This window comes from Passer montanus, unplaced genomic scaffold (assembly GCF_014805655.1).
Source record: "Passer montanus isolate IOZ18808 unplaced genomic scaffold, ASM1480565v1 scaffold29, whole genome shotgun sequence".
Taxonomy (NCBI): domain Eukaryota; kingdom Metazoa; phylum Chordata; class Aves; order Passeriformes; family Passeridae; genus Passer; species Passer montanus.
The window spans coordinates 2,634,793-2,655,576 of NW_024367596.1; the positions used below are offsets into that span (position 1 = coordinate 2,634,793).

At 40.0% G+C, this 20,784-nt stretch overlaps 1 protein-coding gene across 5 annotated transcripts in view; it reads right to left on the bottom strand.

Annotated features, from left to right (window-relative positions):
* Positions 1–312: 312 nt before the first annotated feature.
* BCHE (butyrylcholinesterase) overlaps positions 313–20,784 on the bottom strand; it is a 48,001-nt gene continuing 27,529 nt past the window's right edge. For all 5 annotated transcript variants that reach the window (XM_039713825.1, XM_039713828.1, XM_039713826.1 and 2 more), the window contains 2 exons: positions 8,302–8,468; positions 313–1,748 (listed from right to left, as the gene is read on the bottom strand). In XM_039713825.1, coding sequence (XP_039569759.1) covers positions 1,627–1,748; positions 8,302–8,468 — 289 coding nt within the window. In that variant the 3' untranslated portion in view covers positions 313–1,626. The remainder of the gene's footprint in view (positions 1,749–8,301; positions 8,469–20,784) is intronic.

The following is a 20,784-nucleotide window of genomic DNA, read 5'->3' on the forward strand; positions in this document are numbered from 1 at the left end:
TTTGTTTGTTTTTTTTCTCTGTGCAAGTTTGACTGCAGCCTTTGAGAATCCTGTGCTAAAAGGTGGTTTTCCATAAAGTAGTCAGAGAAATAATTGTGCTCTCTTAGAAATAACTGGAAAGATGATAAGCCATCCTCTCTTGCAGAATTTGGCCTTCCTGTATAGATAAATGCTTTCACTGGAGGGAGCCTGTGTGGTCAAACTGATTGCCAGGAAGAGAACACTCTCAGTTCATTATCTGGAGTTCTTCAGCTCAATCCAAGGAGGCATTTTGCAATCACTAGCACAGAAAATAGATGCACTGAGATGCTATTGCACTTACAGAAAGCTTCAGGATAATTTATTTACGAGATGGCTTGTTGCTCTTACATACTACTTACATTCATCAAATTCTTGGCATTTATTCTTCCCAGTTGGGCCAGTGAAAAGCAACCAATTACGGTGGTGTTCAGGCAGAAAAATTCCAGCCCCATCAGAAACAGGGAAGGAGGAAGAATTATCCATGGGTTTCTTTAGAGGTTTTTAATAGGTTCAGCTCAAGCAGGTGGAAAGGAGTGTGGGATGCCAGCTCACAGGGCAGGGAGCTCACCTGGCCATGGCAGAGTCCTTTGGGTCCTTCCCACCAAGGTCACAACGTCCCTCTGCAAGGATCCTCTCCCCAGCCTTCCATCCAGGAGATTCCTGGCCAGACCCCACTCTCCTGGCAGTTTTGGGGCTGGGAATCTGCTGACACAGAGACTGAGGCTCTTCTGCAGGTGAAAAAACCTGCCCCTCATGTTCCAGTAAATGCAGGGTGTCCCTCAACCAAGAGGCAACTAAGTGGACAAAAAAATCATAATTGGAGCTTGCCTCTATAGGAGGGGCTTTTCCCAGGGTGCTTGAGCTGGAAAGATGTGAATTTTTTATTTGTGAGTCTGTAATTCTTTACTCCTTGAAAAATGAGGATTGTGGGAAAGGCGTTGGCTTTTCCAGCTTATTTCACCGTAGCACTTGATTTAGGCTTTCAATACACAGCTCAAATCCTCTCCTGCCATGGCTTTGTCCACATATTTGGCTAGAAAATAACACTGATTCCCACTTTTATGGCAGTCTTAAAACTTGTCTTAAAGACTTTTTGGTCTAACAAGCAAATATTGCCTGGTGCATCCAGCAAAATTATTGCATCTTTATGTTTATGTTGATGAAATTATGTCTGAAACAAGGCTTGAGTGAGGTGGTGTTGCAGTTAAAGATTAAATCTGATTGTGTTCTGCATGGCAGTGCTGTAAAACTGCTATTTCTGTTTAAAAAAAAAAAAGTCCATTTTCCTCTAACAGATTACATTGTTTCTTTGAAGGGTGAGTTTAAGCAGCAAGTATTTATAAGAATATGTACATCATTAATCTCCAGGCTTTAATCTCGACAGTCCTACTTGACCCAGGGAAGCTTCAAAGGGTGTGGGTGCCTTATATTTTTTTATTGAGAGAGAAGATAAAACATAAAGGAAAGATCTGAAATCAGAGTTATATCTGTAGCATTTTCTTTTAATCTGCATAATATATGTAATGCTCGACAGGTTGGGAAGCTACCTGGATATTTGCCTGATGAACAGTTCTAGGGACAAACTGGAAAGAGTAAACATATTAATTAGAGACTGCACAGCTCCTTCTTGCTGGTGTAATCATTAAATTGATTTTTCCAGTCTGACATGTAATTGTTCCAGCGATGGAATCCTGCTTTCCACTCTCGTTCTGCTTCATCAATATTTCCTGTAAAACATGAAATGGGTTACATTAATCTAAATTTGAATCTCTTTGTATGCTAATTGAAAAATAATTTTGATTATCAATGTCATCTGCTCCAAATACATTATGGGATGGTCTTTTGCTTCTTTTCTTAAACCTGGAATGACTGAAAATTCAGTGATTAGTATTTTGTCTTTACATCAGAAAGGAATGAGTGCAAAGATATCATTCTGGCTGGGTAATAAATATACTTTGTATTTTTAAAATATATATATATTTAATATACATTTTGGGTAATTCTTCTGTCCATCAAAATCATCCTTTTTAAGTCACTTTTTTTTATCCTCAAAATATTCCTTTGGTTAAATATACCCTGCATTGAAACCCATACACCCTGAAGACTAAATAATGCAAAATGAGAGATGCTTGTAAAGATAAGGTGAAATCACAGCTTTGTTTAAGGCAACAGCAGGAATTCCATTGCTTTAATGGATTTCAATCGATGTCCAGGATCTTGACCTCCCATGGAACAAATCCCCGAGTTTGAAGCATAAAGGGCACAGGTTTGGAATAGGACACTGTCAAATGTGCCCTATGTCAACATGAAACCATCTTCTCTTTTCTTTTTCGTCCCCAGCTTTAAAGCATTCTCCAAGTAATCCTGAGTCCCAAGGAAATATTTAATGCCAAATTTGTTACAAGCATGGGAGCAGAGGGTGAGGATGAGAAGAGTCATAGAAATGCAGCATTTCACATGGTATTTTATGGACAGGGATCCCCTCCTGCAGCCCTAAAAGGTGATTGACACCGAAAGGCAGTGGCCTTGCAGGAACATCCCAGACACCACCAAAATGTGGATAAAACCTCCAGGCTGTATCAGTCACTGATGTTCATCATTTGGTTTCAGCTGTAGAGTTCAGGATAAAGTTCAGAAACCGTTGATGATCTGTGAATGCTTTGTTCATTCTGGACCCAACTCTGGTGGTGTCCCTCACTGGCAGGGCTCACTTCCAGAAAAACTTGGGGATGGTGTTCCTGAGGTAACAGCTCTGTGGGTTCTTTATGCTCCTTTGGCTTTTATGTTCTGCTGCTGCTCTTCTTCCCTCCATAAATACACCCCTTCCCCCTTTTTTACGACCTGCCAGCACTGCAAGTGTAACTGGTGATGTGAAAATGAAATACTTCTGTGTTTTACACATCACTAGAGAGAATATTTGAGGGAGAGAGTTCACTGATTCCGAGATTTAGCTTGGAGAAGCATCCAGTAATTTGGTCGCTTATCTGCAGTTTAGCTCAACGTTTCCAAACCTTTTTGGTCTGGAAATCCAGATGGCAATTTAATGAGACTTTGAAATGAGATTTACTTCTTGGTTCCAGTGAGACCAGAAATAAAACCAAGATATTTTTTTTCTCTGGGAAGTCCTGTACTTTTAAATGCAGTCAAAAAGAAAAGTGTGAAGAACAAATATGGGAAAAAATGTCAATAAATTAACCACATCCTTCTCCCTCAGCTCAAAGTTGTAAATAAGCTTGGTTATAACAGAGATCAAAGGAAAGTTCAGATACTTTAAAATTTTCTTTCTGCAGGCCACAACTGCCATTAACTCAGAGATGATTTGGAAGTGCTGGTAACAATAAAATCTCATTTTCATTGCTAACTATGCAGATAGAACTCAGAAACACAGGGACAAAACATGCACAACATTCTGCTTTCCTGACTCTAAGACCTCTCCTTTACACATATTTAATTTAAAGATGTAGTCAGGGTCTCTGGCAAGGGAAATTTTTCACATTAAGTCAAATGGATTGGTGATTTACTGTAAGAAGCAATAGCACTATTATTTGGAGAAAACTGCCTGAACTGTGTTTCTCATTTTATTCTTGATTTTGGGTGTCCAGTTTAATTTATTCAGGTAAAACCTCCACTTATGAATTAAAAAGGAAACTCAAAAACCTCTCTTCTTTAATTATTCAGGTATAGAGGTGTTTCCAGTCTGCCCAAAGACACTGAAATCTCTCTACCATAGACATGTCTTGAATTAAAAGTCACTGTTCTGGAGTATAAATTATGGGGCTTTTCAATCCTTTTTAAAGATTATGGGGAACGAGTGAGCCAGCTAGAGAAAGAAGACATCAAAAAATTCAGAGGACCCACCATTATGGATCTAAAAACAAAAGGGGGATGGAAATCACTGAAATAAGAACTCGGATTCCCATTTGTTTGCTTTTCTTCCCCCCAGTGATAAGATCCAAATTGAAGTCACAAGTCAATGCATCCCATTATCACCAACATCATCAATCTCTGGGAGGCAACCACCCGTGACTTAGATGAGCTGACAGCTGGGAGGCAAAAAAGAAAAAGATTAGAGAGTCCAAGCTGACCAACAATTACAGCTCAGAGCACTGGGTGCCTGCACAGCCAGCTAAGAGTGAAAGCGGGGAATTTTCTAGGAGCCACTGGGGCAATCCCAAACTTTACCTTAATTCCCGTGCAAAGCCCAGTGAGGCTGGGCAGAAGAAAAGGGGAGATTCTGTAAGCAATGAATCTGTGCTCTGAAAGGTCCCAGTTTAACAGATCAAAATTTAAAAAAGGGTTTTTTTGATTCTTCAACAATGCCGGCACAATCAGCTGGAATTTCCTCTCATTCCATCTCTCCCTTACTTTAATGTGTTACAACAAATTTAAATTTATCACCATCCCATCCTTTGAACTGCTGGATGTGCCAATAAAGTGCTAATCTTAACATTAACACACAAAAACACATTTAGGATTGGGATAAAGGCCATATAGCTGTTAATTAATAAGGGATGGCAAGTTAGAATTAATTTTTCTGTCTTCAACACCTCATGATTGCAAGTTTCATGATTGCAGGTACTTGTAAGTTTCTGGGTTCAATAATATGATAAATGCCACAGGTTTATGCTGCACATTCTCATGGTGAGAGTTTCTCCACAAATGTCACAAATAATATCTATAGTGAATATTCTTTAATCACACTCTCTGGATATCAAAGCTTTGTTAGACACAGCAGTATATTCATTTTCACATGTGTTTTTAAGGACTACAAAATCCTCTCTTTTATTGTTTTAGTTCTTCCAGAAGTCAGCAGAGCTATCTGGGAGATGAATAATTCTAAGGGCTGTTATCTTTCCAATGACATGGAATGAAATGTTGGAAAGAAATCAGATGGTTGAGGTACAGAAACTTTTTGCTCATAGGTGAAATGAGTAAGTCTTTGTTGAGAGGTGTGGTAGTATTGGTGAGGTTACCTGTGATTAATTCACATTTCTTCATGTATCCAACTCTGTGGAAATTTAATTTAATTGTGACCGTGAATTTTCTATTTAGTCAATTTTTTAATATTCTTACCACCCTGAGTATTTATCTCTGGATAATCCAGATACTGGCTGGAGGATCACATCAAATACAATAGTTTTTGTTGCTCATTGGCCAAGAGGTTGAACATTTCTCTGCCTCCACACAAAAAAGATCTTTTAGGGTGGTTTTATATGACCAAGCTTGATTCTTCATAGATGATACATGATCCAGTATTATCACACAAAATAGAAAAAATACGTATTAGGCACACTAAAATAGTAATGGAAAAGTAAATGGAAAGTTTGGCTGCCTGCAGCGTTCTACAATCAAGAGGAAACGGGCTCATATAAATAGGAAGGGCTTTAGATGCATTAAAGGTTGTGTTGAGGAGGTAAAGTCTGACACAGATCCTTTTATAATTAACATATGATTGCTCTAAAAGCCACTTAAAAGTCACTTAATGTTTGCTGTCCCTCCAGTGTGGTACAGAAGCAGCAGCAGCCAGCTGAAACCCTTCTGGTTTCAGGATGGAATGGGAAATGCTGAGTGCTCCCAGCTTGTCCTGGGCTGGGCAGGGTGCAGGGTGAGAAAGTGGGTTAAAATCCTGTAGGAATTGTGTCTGCTTGGAACTCAGAACCCAGGTCTACTTGTCTTGGACTAAAAACTCCAGGTTCTGACTTGTGTCTTTAGTGGTGGACTTATTAATTGAAACCCGAGGAGAAGACCTTGAGAAATCTTCCAAAATCACACAAATTACTCTTGAGGTGTCGAGGACATATTTTATATCTGGCTGTTACTCTTGTGTTGCTGTGAGAGCTTTATTTTTTCCTTATTATTTTCCTACCCCACAACCATAATAATTTTTTTTTTTAATCTGATATGATTGCTTGAGGAAAATGTGAATTTTCTAACAGTAAAGATATATATTTCTCATATATTTAACTGCCTCAGGGAACTTGTCTTACCCAGCCTGTGATGGGAACAGGCTGGTTCAGATCCAGGACACATTTGGAGCTGGCCTTTAAAATCCCTCAGTGGGTGGCAAGGCTTAGGTTAGGAGTGGGTCAGGAATTAGGCAAGGGGTTACCAAGCAAATCCATGGCAAATCCTGATCACTTGATGCTAAAAAATTATGATTTCTGCAAAATAAGTGGTTTTGGTTATCCTCTTTGGGTTCTACCTGATAGAATTCTACTCTGCCTATCTGAACCCTACTTGAACTTGTAACAATAAGAACATAAAAATTCCTTACTTGTTCCCTGTCATCTTATATCACCTCACATTACAGCAACCTTCTTTTCTTAAGAATATTTCAATGAAAGGAGTAAGAGAAAGGACAGACCCTCAGAACAGGAGGAAATTTCTGCATTAATGCTGTGCACTGTCCTTTGGGCATAAAAGGAGAGAGCAAATGCAAAACAATATTTCAGTGAAGAGAATTATTGCAATATAAGTTATTATATCACATTTGTACGCAGGATTTCAAAGGGTTTTCTGTCAGAATTGGACAATATTGTACAGGGAACATAATGGAAATACTCTGTTTTTATTATTGCAATGTTTCAAGGACTGACAGATGATACAAGACAAGGCAGTGCCACTTGTTGACAACATTCTTGCCTCAGTTCTATATTTGGATCCAGACACGACGATTCTTCTCTTTTTGCTAAGAATACGCTCGTGAATTTCTTTTAATTAAATTATGTACATTGGTGTTGCGAATTACCGAATGTGGCACAGTGATGAATTTATGTCTGCTGGCAGGTCCTGAGTGTTGCTTCATCATCCCTCACCCCACAGGACCAGGCAGAGCAGCTCTTCTCTGCCCCAGGATCTGTTGAACTCTGGTGATCTGCTCCCTCCTGCTCCACACGGGCTTAGCTAAGCTCAGCCCATTTGTAGGATCCACATTTTTCCCTAGGGTTTCCCAGCCAGGTTAAAGGAATATATAAAAGAGCTCAGTTCTCCTGGCTCAGCACAAAGTTGTCAGAATCTTTGAAACCTCCCTGAAATCCACCCGTAATTGGGAAAGCTGTGATTTTAAAATCACACAGTAGGCTTCATAAATTATTCATTTTACCTACTGATTTCGTGTCTCTTGATTTAATTGAAAAACATCTGTTGAATTGAGAGGGGATAAAAGTTGAGCCATAATACAGTCACAGACTCAAATGAGGAGGGAATAAATTATTTCAGAAGGAATCATCTGTGCACTGTGACAGTTTACATATTTTTAAGGCTTATGTGTTTTTTAAGACAAGCATTCAAATTGAGTCTTAGAGAAAGATTTTAAATTACTAATTAACATCTTAAAAGTGTATCTCATTTTTGAAATGAGACTTTCCCTCAGTCAAGCTGCCGAATGTGATTCCAGAGCTGCAAAATCACTTTATAAAATCAATTCCTTTTGAAATCCAGAGCACAGAGGCTTCATCTATTGCTGGGCTTTGGTAAAACAGGGCCACTGGTGTTCGAAAAATTTGGGTCTTCTCTGTTCAACTGATCCTAAAGTTTCAAACAATTATATTTTTCTTGGCAGTGAAATCTCATCAATCTGTTGTATACATGGCCAGGCACAAATTGGTTCTGTTTTCTATAGGCAAATCCTGCAGGCTCTGGGTTCTCAGCAATGACACTCCAGAAATAAAACACAGGGCTCTCACGTGAGCTGGAAACCAGAATCCCCTCTTGGCAGTGCACTTCACATCCTCAGGGGATCAGTTGCATAAAATAGAATCCCATAAATAATAGATAATATAATCCAAATATAACATCCTGTAACGTCCTACAGTTTATACAGAACATCTAAAGCCTCCAGAGCTGCCAGTGCAAACTCTCCTTTAGCACTGATTTTCCTGCTCATTCCAGCACCCAGGAACCCTGGTGGCACCAAAAATCTTTCAGAGGGTACCCAAGAACAGAGGTTTCAGCACTCAGCGTCTCACATTGTGGTTGCATCTGAATTTTGGGACAAAAAAACTCCGTATCACAAAGTCCTGGCCCTTGGTGTGTCCCCAGGTTTTGTTCCTGGTACAATACAGGGTGGTGACCCCAACGCCAGAAGCACAGGGCACGTTCTGGGGTCCACCCTCAACACAGCATGGACAGCTCTATCCAACCCCAATTCAGTTTTACCCAAATGAACATCTCAGTTACAAACAGGAACAGAAAAATCTGAACTCAATTATCGCATTAACATCCAGCAAATGATCCTTGCATGAAAGTTTCATATAAAAGCATCTAGAAAAGAATTGTTACCTGTCATTTCCATGACTTTGGGGAAAAAGTGTTTCCAGAATCGACACTGCTGAGCTCGTAGTTTTGTCAGTACCTCGGAAGTGTTGGTGTTCAGTGTCAAATATTTTTGGTCAGTACTAGTGAAGACCGGCCATTTTATTCCATTAGTCAGGGTCCCATTTGGAGCTCTAAATGAGAAAAGAAACACTTCATTTACAATGAGGAACCGCCTCAGCACACAATAAAACATGATTTGGGTTTATTTAATAGTTGTTCAGCTTAAGTATATTAATTTGGAATGACTGATGTGTCCTTTTGGAAGTAACAGGGGAAAAAACCCAGATGAATTTAATTTACCCTCATTTGAAGAAAAAAAATCCCCCTTTTGAGGTGTTCTGGGTTCATCAAAGGGAAAAGCTTAATAAATGATCATACTAAAGCAACTTTTTGAATCTGGAGATTCTCACAGAAGCTATGAATTATTAGAGATGACTCTAGAACTAACCAGCCTGCCAGTCTGAGAGGTTGAGTGGTTTGTGTTTTAGTTTGAATGCCTTTGATCCCATCAGATGGACAAACAGATTGGAGTAAATGACTGGGATAAACATGCAAGTAAAGGTAAAAATAATGTCTAAACTGGGATAAGATCTGTTCTGGGAGAGAAAACAATTATTCCTCGTTAAGAAGGAACTCTCATCCTGGAGGCGTGTTGAGTCCTGTTTGTGGAGGGCCAAATGGGAACAATCTGAAATCTTGTGGTAACTGGGAAGAGGTACAGAGGGCTTGACCCTTTATAAAACCAGCTCTGCATGTGAAAGGAGCACAGCTGTTGGTATTAAAAGAGTTGTGATAAATATTTATAATGCAACAGAATTCAAAAGGCTCCAAGGACAGGCATCCAGATTCCACCTCCAGAAATTACAGCATCTGTATGAGGGGAAAAAATGGTTTAAATGTGTAGGAGAACAACAAAATGGGCAGTGTTACATTAGGGAACAAACAAAACAGAACATGCATTTTAGAATAAGTAGATTTGTATTTCAAACAGTCACAGATCTCCATTAGCTCAGGAGAGGTTAAGGATAGAAAGTGAACATTTTATTTCAGGGCAAGCACAAGGAGCCATTTTCTTTCATAGAAGATGACATCAAGGAATCTGGGATTTAGGGCAGAGCAACAGTAATTGGTGATTCTTGGTGGGATAAATTAACTCTGAGCTGAGTTAATTTGGTTCTCTTTGCTTTACTTTTCACCAGGACTCTTGCTGGAAGGCAGAAGGCAAAGAGGAGTCCAGGGAGTGGAGCCCATTTGGGTTCTGCTTCCCAAGAGAGGGAACCAAGCAAGAGGTGTAGGGGGGAGCACTTGGAGCACAAGATGCTGAAGCAATATCAACATTTCTCAGATAATTTGGAATTAATCAAGTTTTCAGTCCATGTTTTTGTGTTTTGGGGTCTTTGGCATTGGCTGCTTCAAGAATCGGTGTTGGAATAAGAGCTTCAGGCTGTCATTTCCTGACCTGCTCCCTTCTTCACTGATTTTTCCTGACTAATTCGGCTCTGATTAACCCATGTCACCTTTTTTAAGTGCACATTTATTTGTGGCTCCTGAGAATGATGACTTAAGCAGAGCTGACTTGCACTTCAGTTCAAGATCAGGATGCTAATGGTGCTGTCAGTATTCATTTAACAGCTTTTATGCTATGAAATAAATCATGACATCCCACATTACCATTTCCAGGTGTGTGGGGGGATTACACAATGCCTCGATGGCTACAGATGTATTTTACTAAAAAATGATTGAAAGAACTATGAGGTGAACACAGCATTTTGAAGCCCATGAACCTGCTGATTATGTCAATCTCTGCATTTCTAGGAAGTTTACTGTTCAAAGAAATGCCCAGCAATTTCCTTCTTGGCTTTAATATTGAAAATTTCCCAAGTTAAAAAGCAGCTCCCAGTCTGAGCAAAAGGGAGATCACAGGAGTATAATTTGGAACAAGTTATGATTATAACCTTGTTGTTCCCTCACAATTACTGTTCATTCCTTCTTACTAATAACTTCATGATGAGAATTGCAGTGCCCAGAATAGGCTGTAAAATTCCCTGTTCTCTGCATCAAATTCAAGGTCTAATAATATTCATACAGAACAGTGGAAGTATGGTGGGAATATCTTCAGTGAGCAGACAGGAATCCAATATCTTGCACAAACTTGTCGCTGCCCATTTAGGTTTGGATGGACAATCTTCGGTGATCGATTACAGAAACTTGTTTGTACTGAAAAAAAAAAGTTCCATTTGCATGGAAACCTCCATTCTATCACCTTTTATCAATTCCTTAATCCTCTGCTCTTTCATCTTCTGGTATTGCTTAATCACCTCTGCTTCAGTAATTCCAGTTTTGCCACTTCAGTGCTGGCATTGGGGCCTGATGGTGTGTCCTGAAAAGGCTTTGGGCTGTGCATCTTCAGGCCAGGCCTCTATTTCATGGTTTTATCTTGTCAAATCACCTGTCTTGGACAAAATTTATTCAGAGAAGGCCTTAATTTTGTTTGGAGGAAATAATCAAATAGTATGGCTTCAAAGGGAAGTTGGAAGAACCAACATCCTGAAATGAGCAGGGGCATCTTCAGCTAACCAGGAATATGAACTTCACTGAAGATCGTAGAAAGAATCTTTTCCTTTTCTACCCTTCTTACCATTTGCAGGAGCAAGTCCTCAGGCAATGAAGAAATACAATTCTTTGAATTGCTCCCAGAAAAGAAATGTGAGACAGAAAAACAAAACAAAACAAAACAAAACAAAACAAAACAAAACAAAACAAAACAAAACAAAACAAAACACAAACTCAAACCACCTGTGTTTAAACTGTGGTGTAAACAGAATTTGTCTCATTCCTGCAGCTATGTTTTCTCTTTGCATATGCCCTGAAATTATAGGCTGGGTTCTCTCTACTCTGGTAGTGGCACAGCAGCTCATTTATAGTAAATTATTTTGTTAAGATATGTTTTTAAGTGGAAGTTTCTTAGTAGTACTTGTTGTTACTTAGATCAGCTTCTTCCCCCTTTGGGTTTTTCCATCCACAATTGCCAATAATTTCTAGTTTTCAAGATTAATTTATAACAAGTGTACTAAATTTGATATAGGCGTGAAGAGGGTTTTGGAAGAGCTTATTCACCAATCATTTCTCTGTATTTAATATTCATCTTCAGCAACTTTAGAAAGAGAAAGTTAATTTCATTCCAATGGAAAATGCAACATGAACAGAGCTCTGTTAATCATAATAAACATACATACATTACCATTCTCATTAATATGATCAATATAGCCTGAAAAACAATACCAGCTCACTGCATTTTTATTAATATTCACACAGCATTACCTTTACAAATGGTTTATCATACAGACACACAAAAATATGTAATTCATCATCTGACTGCTTTTGGTAAACATTCAGGATATAAAGTACCTGGAAAACATTCTCTTTATTTTTGGGAGCAAGTTCTGAATAGCAGAGTGAAAACTCATGGAGTGAATTCCATCATGATCACAGAGGTTATTCTTTTGTATGTTAAATTGTATTTTGAAGAAGTCCAGAATGGAAACTATTCTCTGCTAACCCTCCTGAAAACATGTTTAGGGTGCTTTAGGATTTACCTTTGTAAAACAAGTGTCCTACAGTGTAGCTTAGACTGCCCCAAGCTTCCACCACGTTCCTGTTTGTGTCTTACCTTGTGGGTTTCTCGAGAGGACAAGAAAAACAATCCCACATCTCAGTGCCCAATAAGATGAATGAAAATTAATAATTCTGCTGCACCCTCTGATTCCCCTGTGCAGGAGGAATTGAGATCCAAGGGAGACCTGCTCCTCCCAGTGTGAGTGGATTGGCTTCACCCTGCCTGGAACTGCTGGTGCTTGATTCCAATTTGGCCATTTTATTTTAAAAGCTGGTTTAAAGGCAGGAGAGAGGGAATGTGAATCCCTTTTATGATTTTTTTTTATGCTTTTGTGGTTCCTGGTGGAATCGCCACCACTGGCAATCAGCTGGTTTCCATGGGATGGAATATTATGAAGTGTTACTATGGGTACAAGAAAACCAGGAGAGGGAATGGCCTTGGAAGGAATGCAACAGCAAAAATAACCCCAACTCTTGCAGGTTTCCTGCAGCTGCAGTACAAAACCTCTGAGAATTATGGAAACAGTCAGTTCAGCATCAAACAAGAAGGACAACCTAAAGGTTTCACCCCAAGGGTAGCTCTGGGAGTAAGGGCTGCTTCTGCACATCTGATGGCTGCATCATTTTCAAGGTCTAAACCAAACGGATAAACATGTTTTTGGTTTTTTTCCCCCTCACATTTTGGAAGGAAACATTTTATTGTTTTTCTTCTTTCCCACTTGGGCAGGATGACACTCCTAATTAGCAGGAATGTTGATGAGGAGCTCAGGCCTTCCTGTGCTGCCCCAGTCCCACTCCAGAGGAAGGGAAGTGTTTGTGGCATTAGCCAGGCCACCACAGTCAGATGTCTCACATGATTCCTGAAGGCCAGGATGGGTGATATTTATACCTGTGCTAATTTTCCCATTGCAGCACACTGGCTGCCAGGTTAATCTCAATTTGGGATGCTGGTGTGATCCCCCGGGGGATGATGGGGTAGTGACAGCAGGTTTTGTAAGGATTTGCTTGGATGACACCATCGATGTGAGAAAATAGTGACGGGTTTCTGAAAATATAAGTCATTAAACATTTCTCATATAATTGATCTAAATTTTCCTATAATTGAAATTAAAAAAAAAATCATAGAACTGTTCTTAATAAGGTGCAAAAATCCTGATTTTGTGGCATTTGAGCCTTACTGAGATTCCCCCAGTAGGAAAGAAAGGGCTCCTCTGATGAGCACTAGGAGTCTGAGGGATGTGCAGACTCGAATCCTTCAAACTCCTTTTGTAATCAGCTGGTTCTGGGAAGTTCATTATACCCTGCTGTGCTCAGTTCTCACTCCCAGATCACACACACGAGTTCATAATCCAGTGACTGCAAAGTGTCCCTGAGCCAGAGGGAAACTGCTTTGCAAGTCCTAGCCTGGGTAAATATTATTCCTTCTGCTGATCCCTGAAGAAAGCAGCAGGATCCAGCTGGCAAAGTCCTTAACTGAGAGAAACTGGAGAAGAACCTTTGCAGCCAGGCTTTCTTACACCTCCACAGGCTAAATAAAGCTCAGGATATTCCTCCCAGATTCCAGCCTGGACACAGCAGCTGCCTGTTTAAATGCCTTTAACTATAAATTATAGTGGGATGTGCTACTATATATCAGTTTCAGGAAATGAAGCAACAAGCTGCTATTCCTTTTTTTTTTTTTTGGGGGGTTTTTTTTTTTTTGTTTTTTTTTTTTTTTTTTACTATTTGCCATTATGTTTTTTGTCTTGTGTTCTGCTCCAAAGAGCCTCGTTGAGCACCCACTGAGTTGAAACAATTCTTGCATGTCGTAAATTCCTGCCGTACGCAAGGCAGGCCTCAAGGTATTGGTTATAAATAATGGAGCATTTGAGACATTTAGATGCAGGATGCTCTGCCTCAGCTCTTTGCTGAGCATTCAGGAGCTGGGTGCTTCCAACCCCTGGCTCCTGGACAGGAACCTGTTCTGGTGGCAGGAGAAATAACGAGTTTGAGCCAGAGCTAATGAGCCCTTCAACCCCTGCCTGCACTTCTGACCCTCTGGGCTGTGCTGCACGTGGGTCTCCTTCCCTCTGAAATGTTCCAGCCAAGCCTGGGGCTGCTCCAGGAGCCCCAAACTCCACACAGAGCGTGGATGAGATGGGATTTTATCTTATGAGGTCTGGAGCTGTCCCACTGTTCTGTATAAGAGTCACAGTGAGGATCTCACACCTTCTCCAGAACCCAGGTTCTGGTGTGAATATTCACATTTCATATTTACATGGCTTTTATACAGACATGAGAGAGGCAACACTGCAGCTTAGTCCTTCTTTCTGCTGAAGGAACAATTTTGCCTTTTTTTCCCCCAATGTTCCTGTAAAATGTTTTGCAAGATCCTTCTGCCCTTTTGTGTGGTATCAATTTCAGCTTTCAAGGGCCACTTTTCAAAGCTGTTATTTCTTAACAGTCTTGGCTGCAGGAAGACATCAAATGGAACTATAGCTTTTAGTCTTGTTGAAGAGGGATATTTGGAAATGGAAGAAGGTCCTGAACCCCACTGACACCTTGCAGGAGGAAGTACCTTCCCTAACAGGTAAGTAAAAGAAAGAGTAGACAGGAAGGCACATGGCATTTGCCCTTTCAGTCATCCTCTGAGGCTGTTTTATCTCCTCTGCAACCCCTCTTCCTCCTCATGACCCGGAAAACACAAACTTACACCACATCTTAACCAGAATTACTCCCTGGAACCAACCAGGGCTTCATCAGAAACAAAAAAAGAGGGCATGAAAGGAGAGAATAATGTTTTTATAGCCATAAAACTATTAATACTGTGCTTTAAATTCACACTGTCTTTGGTAAAATTTGTCAGCCCAGCTGGTTCTGAGAAAGAGTAAATACTGTGTTCATGGATATTATTGCTGATTCCATTCCTTCCCTTCTCTGCCATTAATAAAGTTCATCCCAGGCACTCAGAAATTGTTGGATAAATGTGTTCAATGCTTTTCTTATCTCTAGAGACTAAATTTGCAATTGAGACTGTGTACTTGATACTATGCCAGGATATGATATTTGAGATTTGTTTTCAATGGAAATTGCCCTAATCATGATTTATTTTCAGGATGGATGCTCCACAGAGCCCTGCACCAACCAAAACCGTCCGGATTTGTTGTGTCCTGATGGATTTCATCACAGTGGCATTTTTCTTTATATTTTCTACTACTGTTTTATTTCTGTGAGTGGGAGGAAGTGCATGAGTCACAAACTTTCATGACCATATAATACAGGCCAAATTGAGCAGTCCTAAAAATGAAACTATTGGATAGTTTTCAGGAGGGGGAATTTGTGTTACTGCTTCATCAGAAACTGAACCACTGCAGCTTCATGCTGGGAAATGTAAACAAGAAGACAGAGTGCTCTCAACCCTCTCTCCAAATCAATTAATAAAAATAAAAATAAAAATAAAAATAAAAATAAAAATAAAAATAAAAATAAAAATAAAAATAAAAATAAAAAAAATAAAAATAAAAATAAAAATAAAAATAAAAATAAAAATAAAAATAACAAAAATAAAAATATCTTATGGTTTAAATTAATTATAGGTTTGACATTTACAAGTGGAAGTTACATATGACTTCCTTTGATAAGCAAATTTGAATCATGTCCCATTCTTGTAAATTCTTCTTGTCTGTTTGGAACTGCAAGAGGGAGATCTCCAAATACCAACACATGGACTGGGAGCCATGGAAGGGTTGCTCTTAAGAAGAAACAATATGAAAAGACAGGAAGAACCTGTTTAAAGTTCTTCTCTTTCAAAATTGAGAGGGTTTTGTGGAAATTATTATATGCGACTACTTTATTGCTAAGAAAAACAACAGTTAAACATCTGAGCATTTCCAGTTGTACAGAAAATCCACTTGGAGGTTGCACCATGAATAAGATCCATGACAGGCAGATATTTAAAAGCTCATTAAAATGAAAAACTTTGTTAGAGTTTTAAAAAGATCACTGCTTTTAAACAGCTGTTCCTGTAGGAAGAGGCGCACTTTTGAGGTAGTGCTCTTTAGGGTTCGCATTTTATGAAATTAAGAAATTCTCTTATGTTCCCGCAAGGAAAGGTAGAGGACACAGAAGTGTCTGGGGAAGCAGAGAATGTCAGCTTTCAATTTTATGTTCTTATAGAATTGTGTAACATCACCAACTGCAAGCACAAAATGCCCAATTTCTACCAAGACGGCTTCAGCTTCTTGGGGACAGAAGCTCCCAAATCCCAACACTGAATTTCTAAGTACATTTCCCCACCACTGCCTTCCCCTGCAGCTGATTGAAAACAGAATTAAACACCACATTGAGCTCCCTTCAAAAACGTGGTGTTAGGTAACCTCTGCTGCTCCTCATTTCCTCTCCCCTCGCCTCTGCCACTTCCCTGGAACAGCCAATCTCTGGCGTTGGGGAGTAAATTAAAATGTGCACTGAAAGGTTTCCATTCCTCCCGTGGAACTTCTCAGCATCCCTTCAGATTAGTGTTCCAGAACCACCTGGAAAATGGGGTTTGCAGACCTTTCAAACTTCCATTTCTGCCTCCTGGTGATGAAACAAGGACTAAGCTGCAGGAAAGCAGCACGGAAGAAGAGTGGCCGTTAAAAAGGGGATTGACTGTGGGTGAACATTAATTAGAATTTCTCAGTGCCTTTGGGGACTGTGTGTTTACATGTCTGTAAAATACATTCCGTCTGAAGTGCCTGGCTTTAGATGTGAACCTGCCTCAAATACAACTCATAATAAGTCCACGTGTGCCCTTCCTTTATTTCTCTGTTCTCAGGTTTGTTCTCCCCCTGAAAGTCTTTCAGACATTTTCTGCTCTTGTATTTCAATCTCTTTTTTGTTCTTTCTCCTTTGCGCATTTCTTGGTCACCTGATGTCTTGCAGCAGTTACATTTCCCACTCTTGCTTTTCCATTTTCCTTACTTCCCACCAGACACTAAATTATTTACATCCAGGTTTCTCACTCCCACTCCCAAATCTGAGGTGGCAATCACACCATGGTTTTATTTCACTCTTGATGCGTTTCTTTCTCTTCATGTCTCTCCTTTCCCCAGAATGTGTCTGTGTAGATTCTGTCAGGCTGTTGGGACAGCAGGGAACCCTGTCCAGTACAGGCTCTTCAACCTACCCCACTTATGAGGAAAGGCAGAGCCACATCCAAGATTTGGATCCATAGAATCCCTGAATTAGGTTGGAAAAGACCTCCAGGATCTTTAAGTCCAACTGCTGACCCAGCACTGCCAAGGCCACCACTGTCCCATGTCCCAAAGTGTCACATCCACGTGGATTTTGAATTCCTCAGCGGATGGGGACTGCACCACAGGCCTGGGCAGATTTTACCAGGGCAGGACATCCCTTTCCATGAGAAATTCTTCCTAATGTCCAACCTAAACCTCCCTCAGCACAGCCTGAGGCTGTTCCTTCTCCTCCTGTCTCTGGGAGCACAGCCTGACCCCTCCGGCTGTCCCTTCCTGTCAGGGGCTGTGCAGAGCCAGAAATTCCCCCTGAGCCTCCTTTTATGTGCCCCCTCCCAGCTCCCTCAGCCCCTCCTGCTGTTCCAGCTCCTTCCCCAGCTCCATTTCTTCCTCCAGCCTCTCAGATGTCCCTCCCGTCCAGGGCTCAGGAGATCTCCTTGCTCCTCCCCAAGCCACCACTGATGGTTTTGGTCCCACAGCCTTTGACAACTGAATTTGACCTTCCCCTGCTCCACAATGCACTGCCAGTGCTCTCTTCCAGGCAATCCTCTGCATTTCAGCTCTAGGTTTTAGTTTTGTTCTCACTCAAAGGCTCCTACAATATTTGGACATTTCCTTAATAGATGTTCTCATCTCCTATTTGAAAATAATGGTTTGACTCATCTGTTGGAGGGAGGAAAATGCGCGTGGACAGAATTGAGTTTGCTGCACATATGGAAAGGAACTTCTTGTAATTTGCAATGTTTGTAATAAAATTAAACCAATCTCAACAATTTGTATCCCAGACTAATTTTCAAAAGACATCTGAATCAAATACTCCTGTTTTCAGTTTTGAAATTCAATGACAGCTTGTCAGCTTGAAAGCCAGAGAGAGGGAGATGCCTGCCAAGGTGAGTCTCTGGTTACTGATATTTTCCATGATCCACTGTTTCCTATTAGTTTGCTAAAAAGGTATTTCCATTGCTGTTCTGAATATAACAATGGATGTAAACTCTGGTAAAGATGATGAGTCACTTTTAAGAACTCAAAAGTGAAGGTGGAAAAAGAGGAGTAAAATTTCTTCCAAATTAAACTTTTTTCCACCCTTGTTTTTCAAGACTATAATTTCTGCAATTTCTTTGCATAGCTCAGAAATTTCTCACATGAAAGACAGTGAATGAGAGAATAAATGTATCCTTTTGGGTCAAAAAGAAAGTTTAATTTTCCCTAACGTGGGGAATAAAGACTTTCCACATGCATTTTTGTAGTTTTGGGAACCTCTCTCCCACTCTGTTCATACTCCTTTTTTTTAAATCCAGAAATCTATTTTTCTGGATTCTTGACCTGACCAGAAAAATCACTTGTTAAGATGAAAAATTAATTTTTCTGGAAGGGTATGAGATCTCAGGAGCAGCAGCCTCAGGGAAAGGCTCCTCTTGCTCCCCCTGAGCTCTGGCTCTGGAGTGTTTAAAGACCCTGTGAGGATCAAAGTGACTCCAACCCAAAAACTTTCCTCTATCCCTGTGAACATGAGTGAATCTCTGGCAGAAATACAGCCCACAGTAAATTTCTTCCCTTGAAATGGCTCAGAGGCACATAAAACTTCCAGCTTCCTGAAGTATAAGGAAATTAAAAGTGGTTGGAGTTTTTTATTTTTATTTTTTCCCAGTATATTCAGTCCTTCCCATACCCAGAGTATATAGGTCCCCAGTTCAAGTGCTGACTGGACTCTATATGAGGCTGTTGGTTTTGTTCTCACTGCTCTGAAACTACTCTCTATAAACAGGTTGTGATAAGTTGGTAACAAAAGCACTGAAATTTATTATGTGTCTACCAGAGGAACATCAGGGAAAGGCAATAATAACCAGACAAAATGCTTCACAGCTTTAGTGGGACAATCAAAGCCTCACAAATTCCCCTAAAACATAGGAGGAAATATTTCAAAGGCTTCACTTTATAGAAAAAGCTGCAAAGATTTGTTTCAGCAGTTGTAAAACTGGCAGGGAGACAAGTTTTGCCCGTTTCCTTTTATCAGAAACATTTTTCACGAAGCCTTAAAAAGTATTATCTTTGTGTGCTCTGCTATATTCTTGCTTGAGTTTTCAGCCCATCTGATTTGTCTGGCTCTTGTCACTTTGCATGTCTCATCATTAAAAAAAACAGTTACCAAACTTAATGGACAAAGGAATAGAAAAGGCACCCAAAGATTTGGGATCCCATCTAGTTTTTCTAGGGATAAATAAAATTTCCCTGTCCCAGAGCTGGCAGAACATGCTGTGGCTGGGGTTTTGTAGGACCTGTTAGTGTCACCTGCCTGCTTTTCAAAAGCTTTCTGAAGAATAACAAAATTGAGGCAGAAAAAGGAACTTTAAAAATATCCAAAAAGAGAGATTTCTATTTTTGTTATGAGTGTGGCTTAAAATCAAGAGCGCTGGAAAAAATTTAGAAGAAGGCCACTGAGAATGAACAATATTGTTAAAATAAATGTTATTTCCACGCAAACACAGTCGTACCAGAGCTGATGCAGCACTTTTCCTGACACCACACTACAGTTTCCTGCTGAATCCAATCTGCCCATCTCTCTTTGTCTAACCATCTCTCTGTGGTGATATCTGGTATTTCATCAAATGATTTTGAGTTATGAATTGACATTCAACTGCCAATACTCTTAAATGCACGAATAAGCTGAGGAGACCCCAGGTCAAGGTGAAGGGAGGAATTCAACCTCAAAATGTAAATCAAGAACATTGATTTTGGAATCTGTTCTTTCTTATAACCCAAATATTTTATTAGGCTTGATTTATTCAGACAGCAGGAGTAGTAAGTCTCTTTCTTCCCTTGCTGGTAGTAAGGATTTTTCAGGGTATGATTAAAATGTTGCTCTTTCAAGGCTCAAATGTATGAAAAATAAAAGTATTTTATGGAATATCTTAATAACTTAAAAAGGAATGGCTGGGATATTTGATCAAACTTACTTAATACCCAAATTCAGCCATGAAAAAGACTTTGTGAGCAGGATCTTCACAGACTATGTCAATATATGGCAGATTCCTAAAAATGACCCTATTCCCTGGGATCCAGAAGAGAAATTGGAGCCTAACAGCAGCACCAGCTCTGAGGCTCACAGGAGAAATGTGTGTTCCTGTCTCCTGCTGAATCCTCTACATCTCCATTCCCTGTTTATACTCAAAAATAGAAATGCCTGTAATTTTCCAGGAAAAAATGGTCACTAATCACTGATGTTTATTTTTAGCCAGGATGTGAACTAGGAAGTGTCCAGAGATCTGGAAAATTGCATCCACTCCTGCTGGGGATGGTGGTGGGCTGGGAAACCCCTGGGCTGGCTGAGAGTGTCCTTTAGTTACTGAGAAATGCAGAAATCAAGGATTTCACACTCTTGGGATGCTTTGAAAGAGTCACTTTCTGTCTCTAACATCTTTTCTTTTGTCCTTACATGACATTAAGGATTTCTCACAAGTTTTCTTTGCTTTCATCCCTCCAGTTCTCCCTGCCATCCCTCTGTGGGGGAAGAGGGCAGCCGTTCTGTGGGGTTTAGCTGCTGGCTGGGGTTAAACCATGACAGAAACAGAAAATTCTCCTAAGAGCATATTTTTAATTTTCCTATCAGTATTTTTATTCC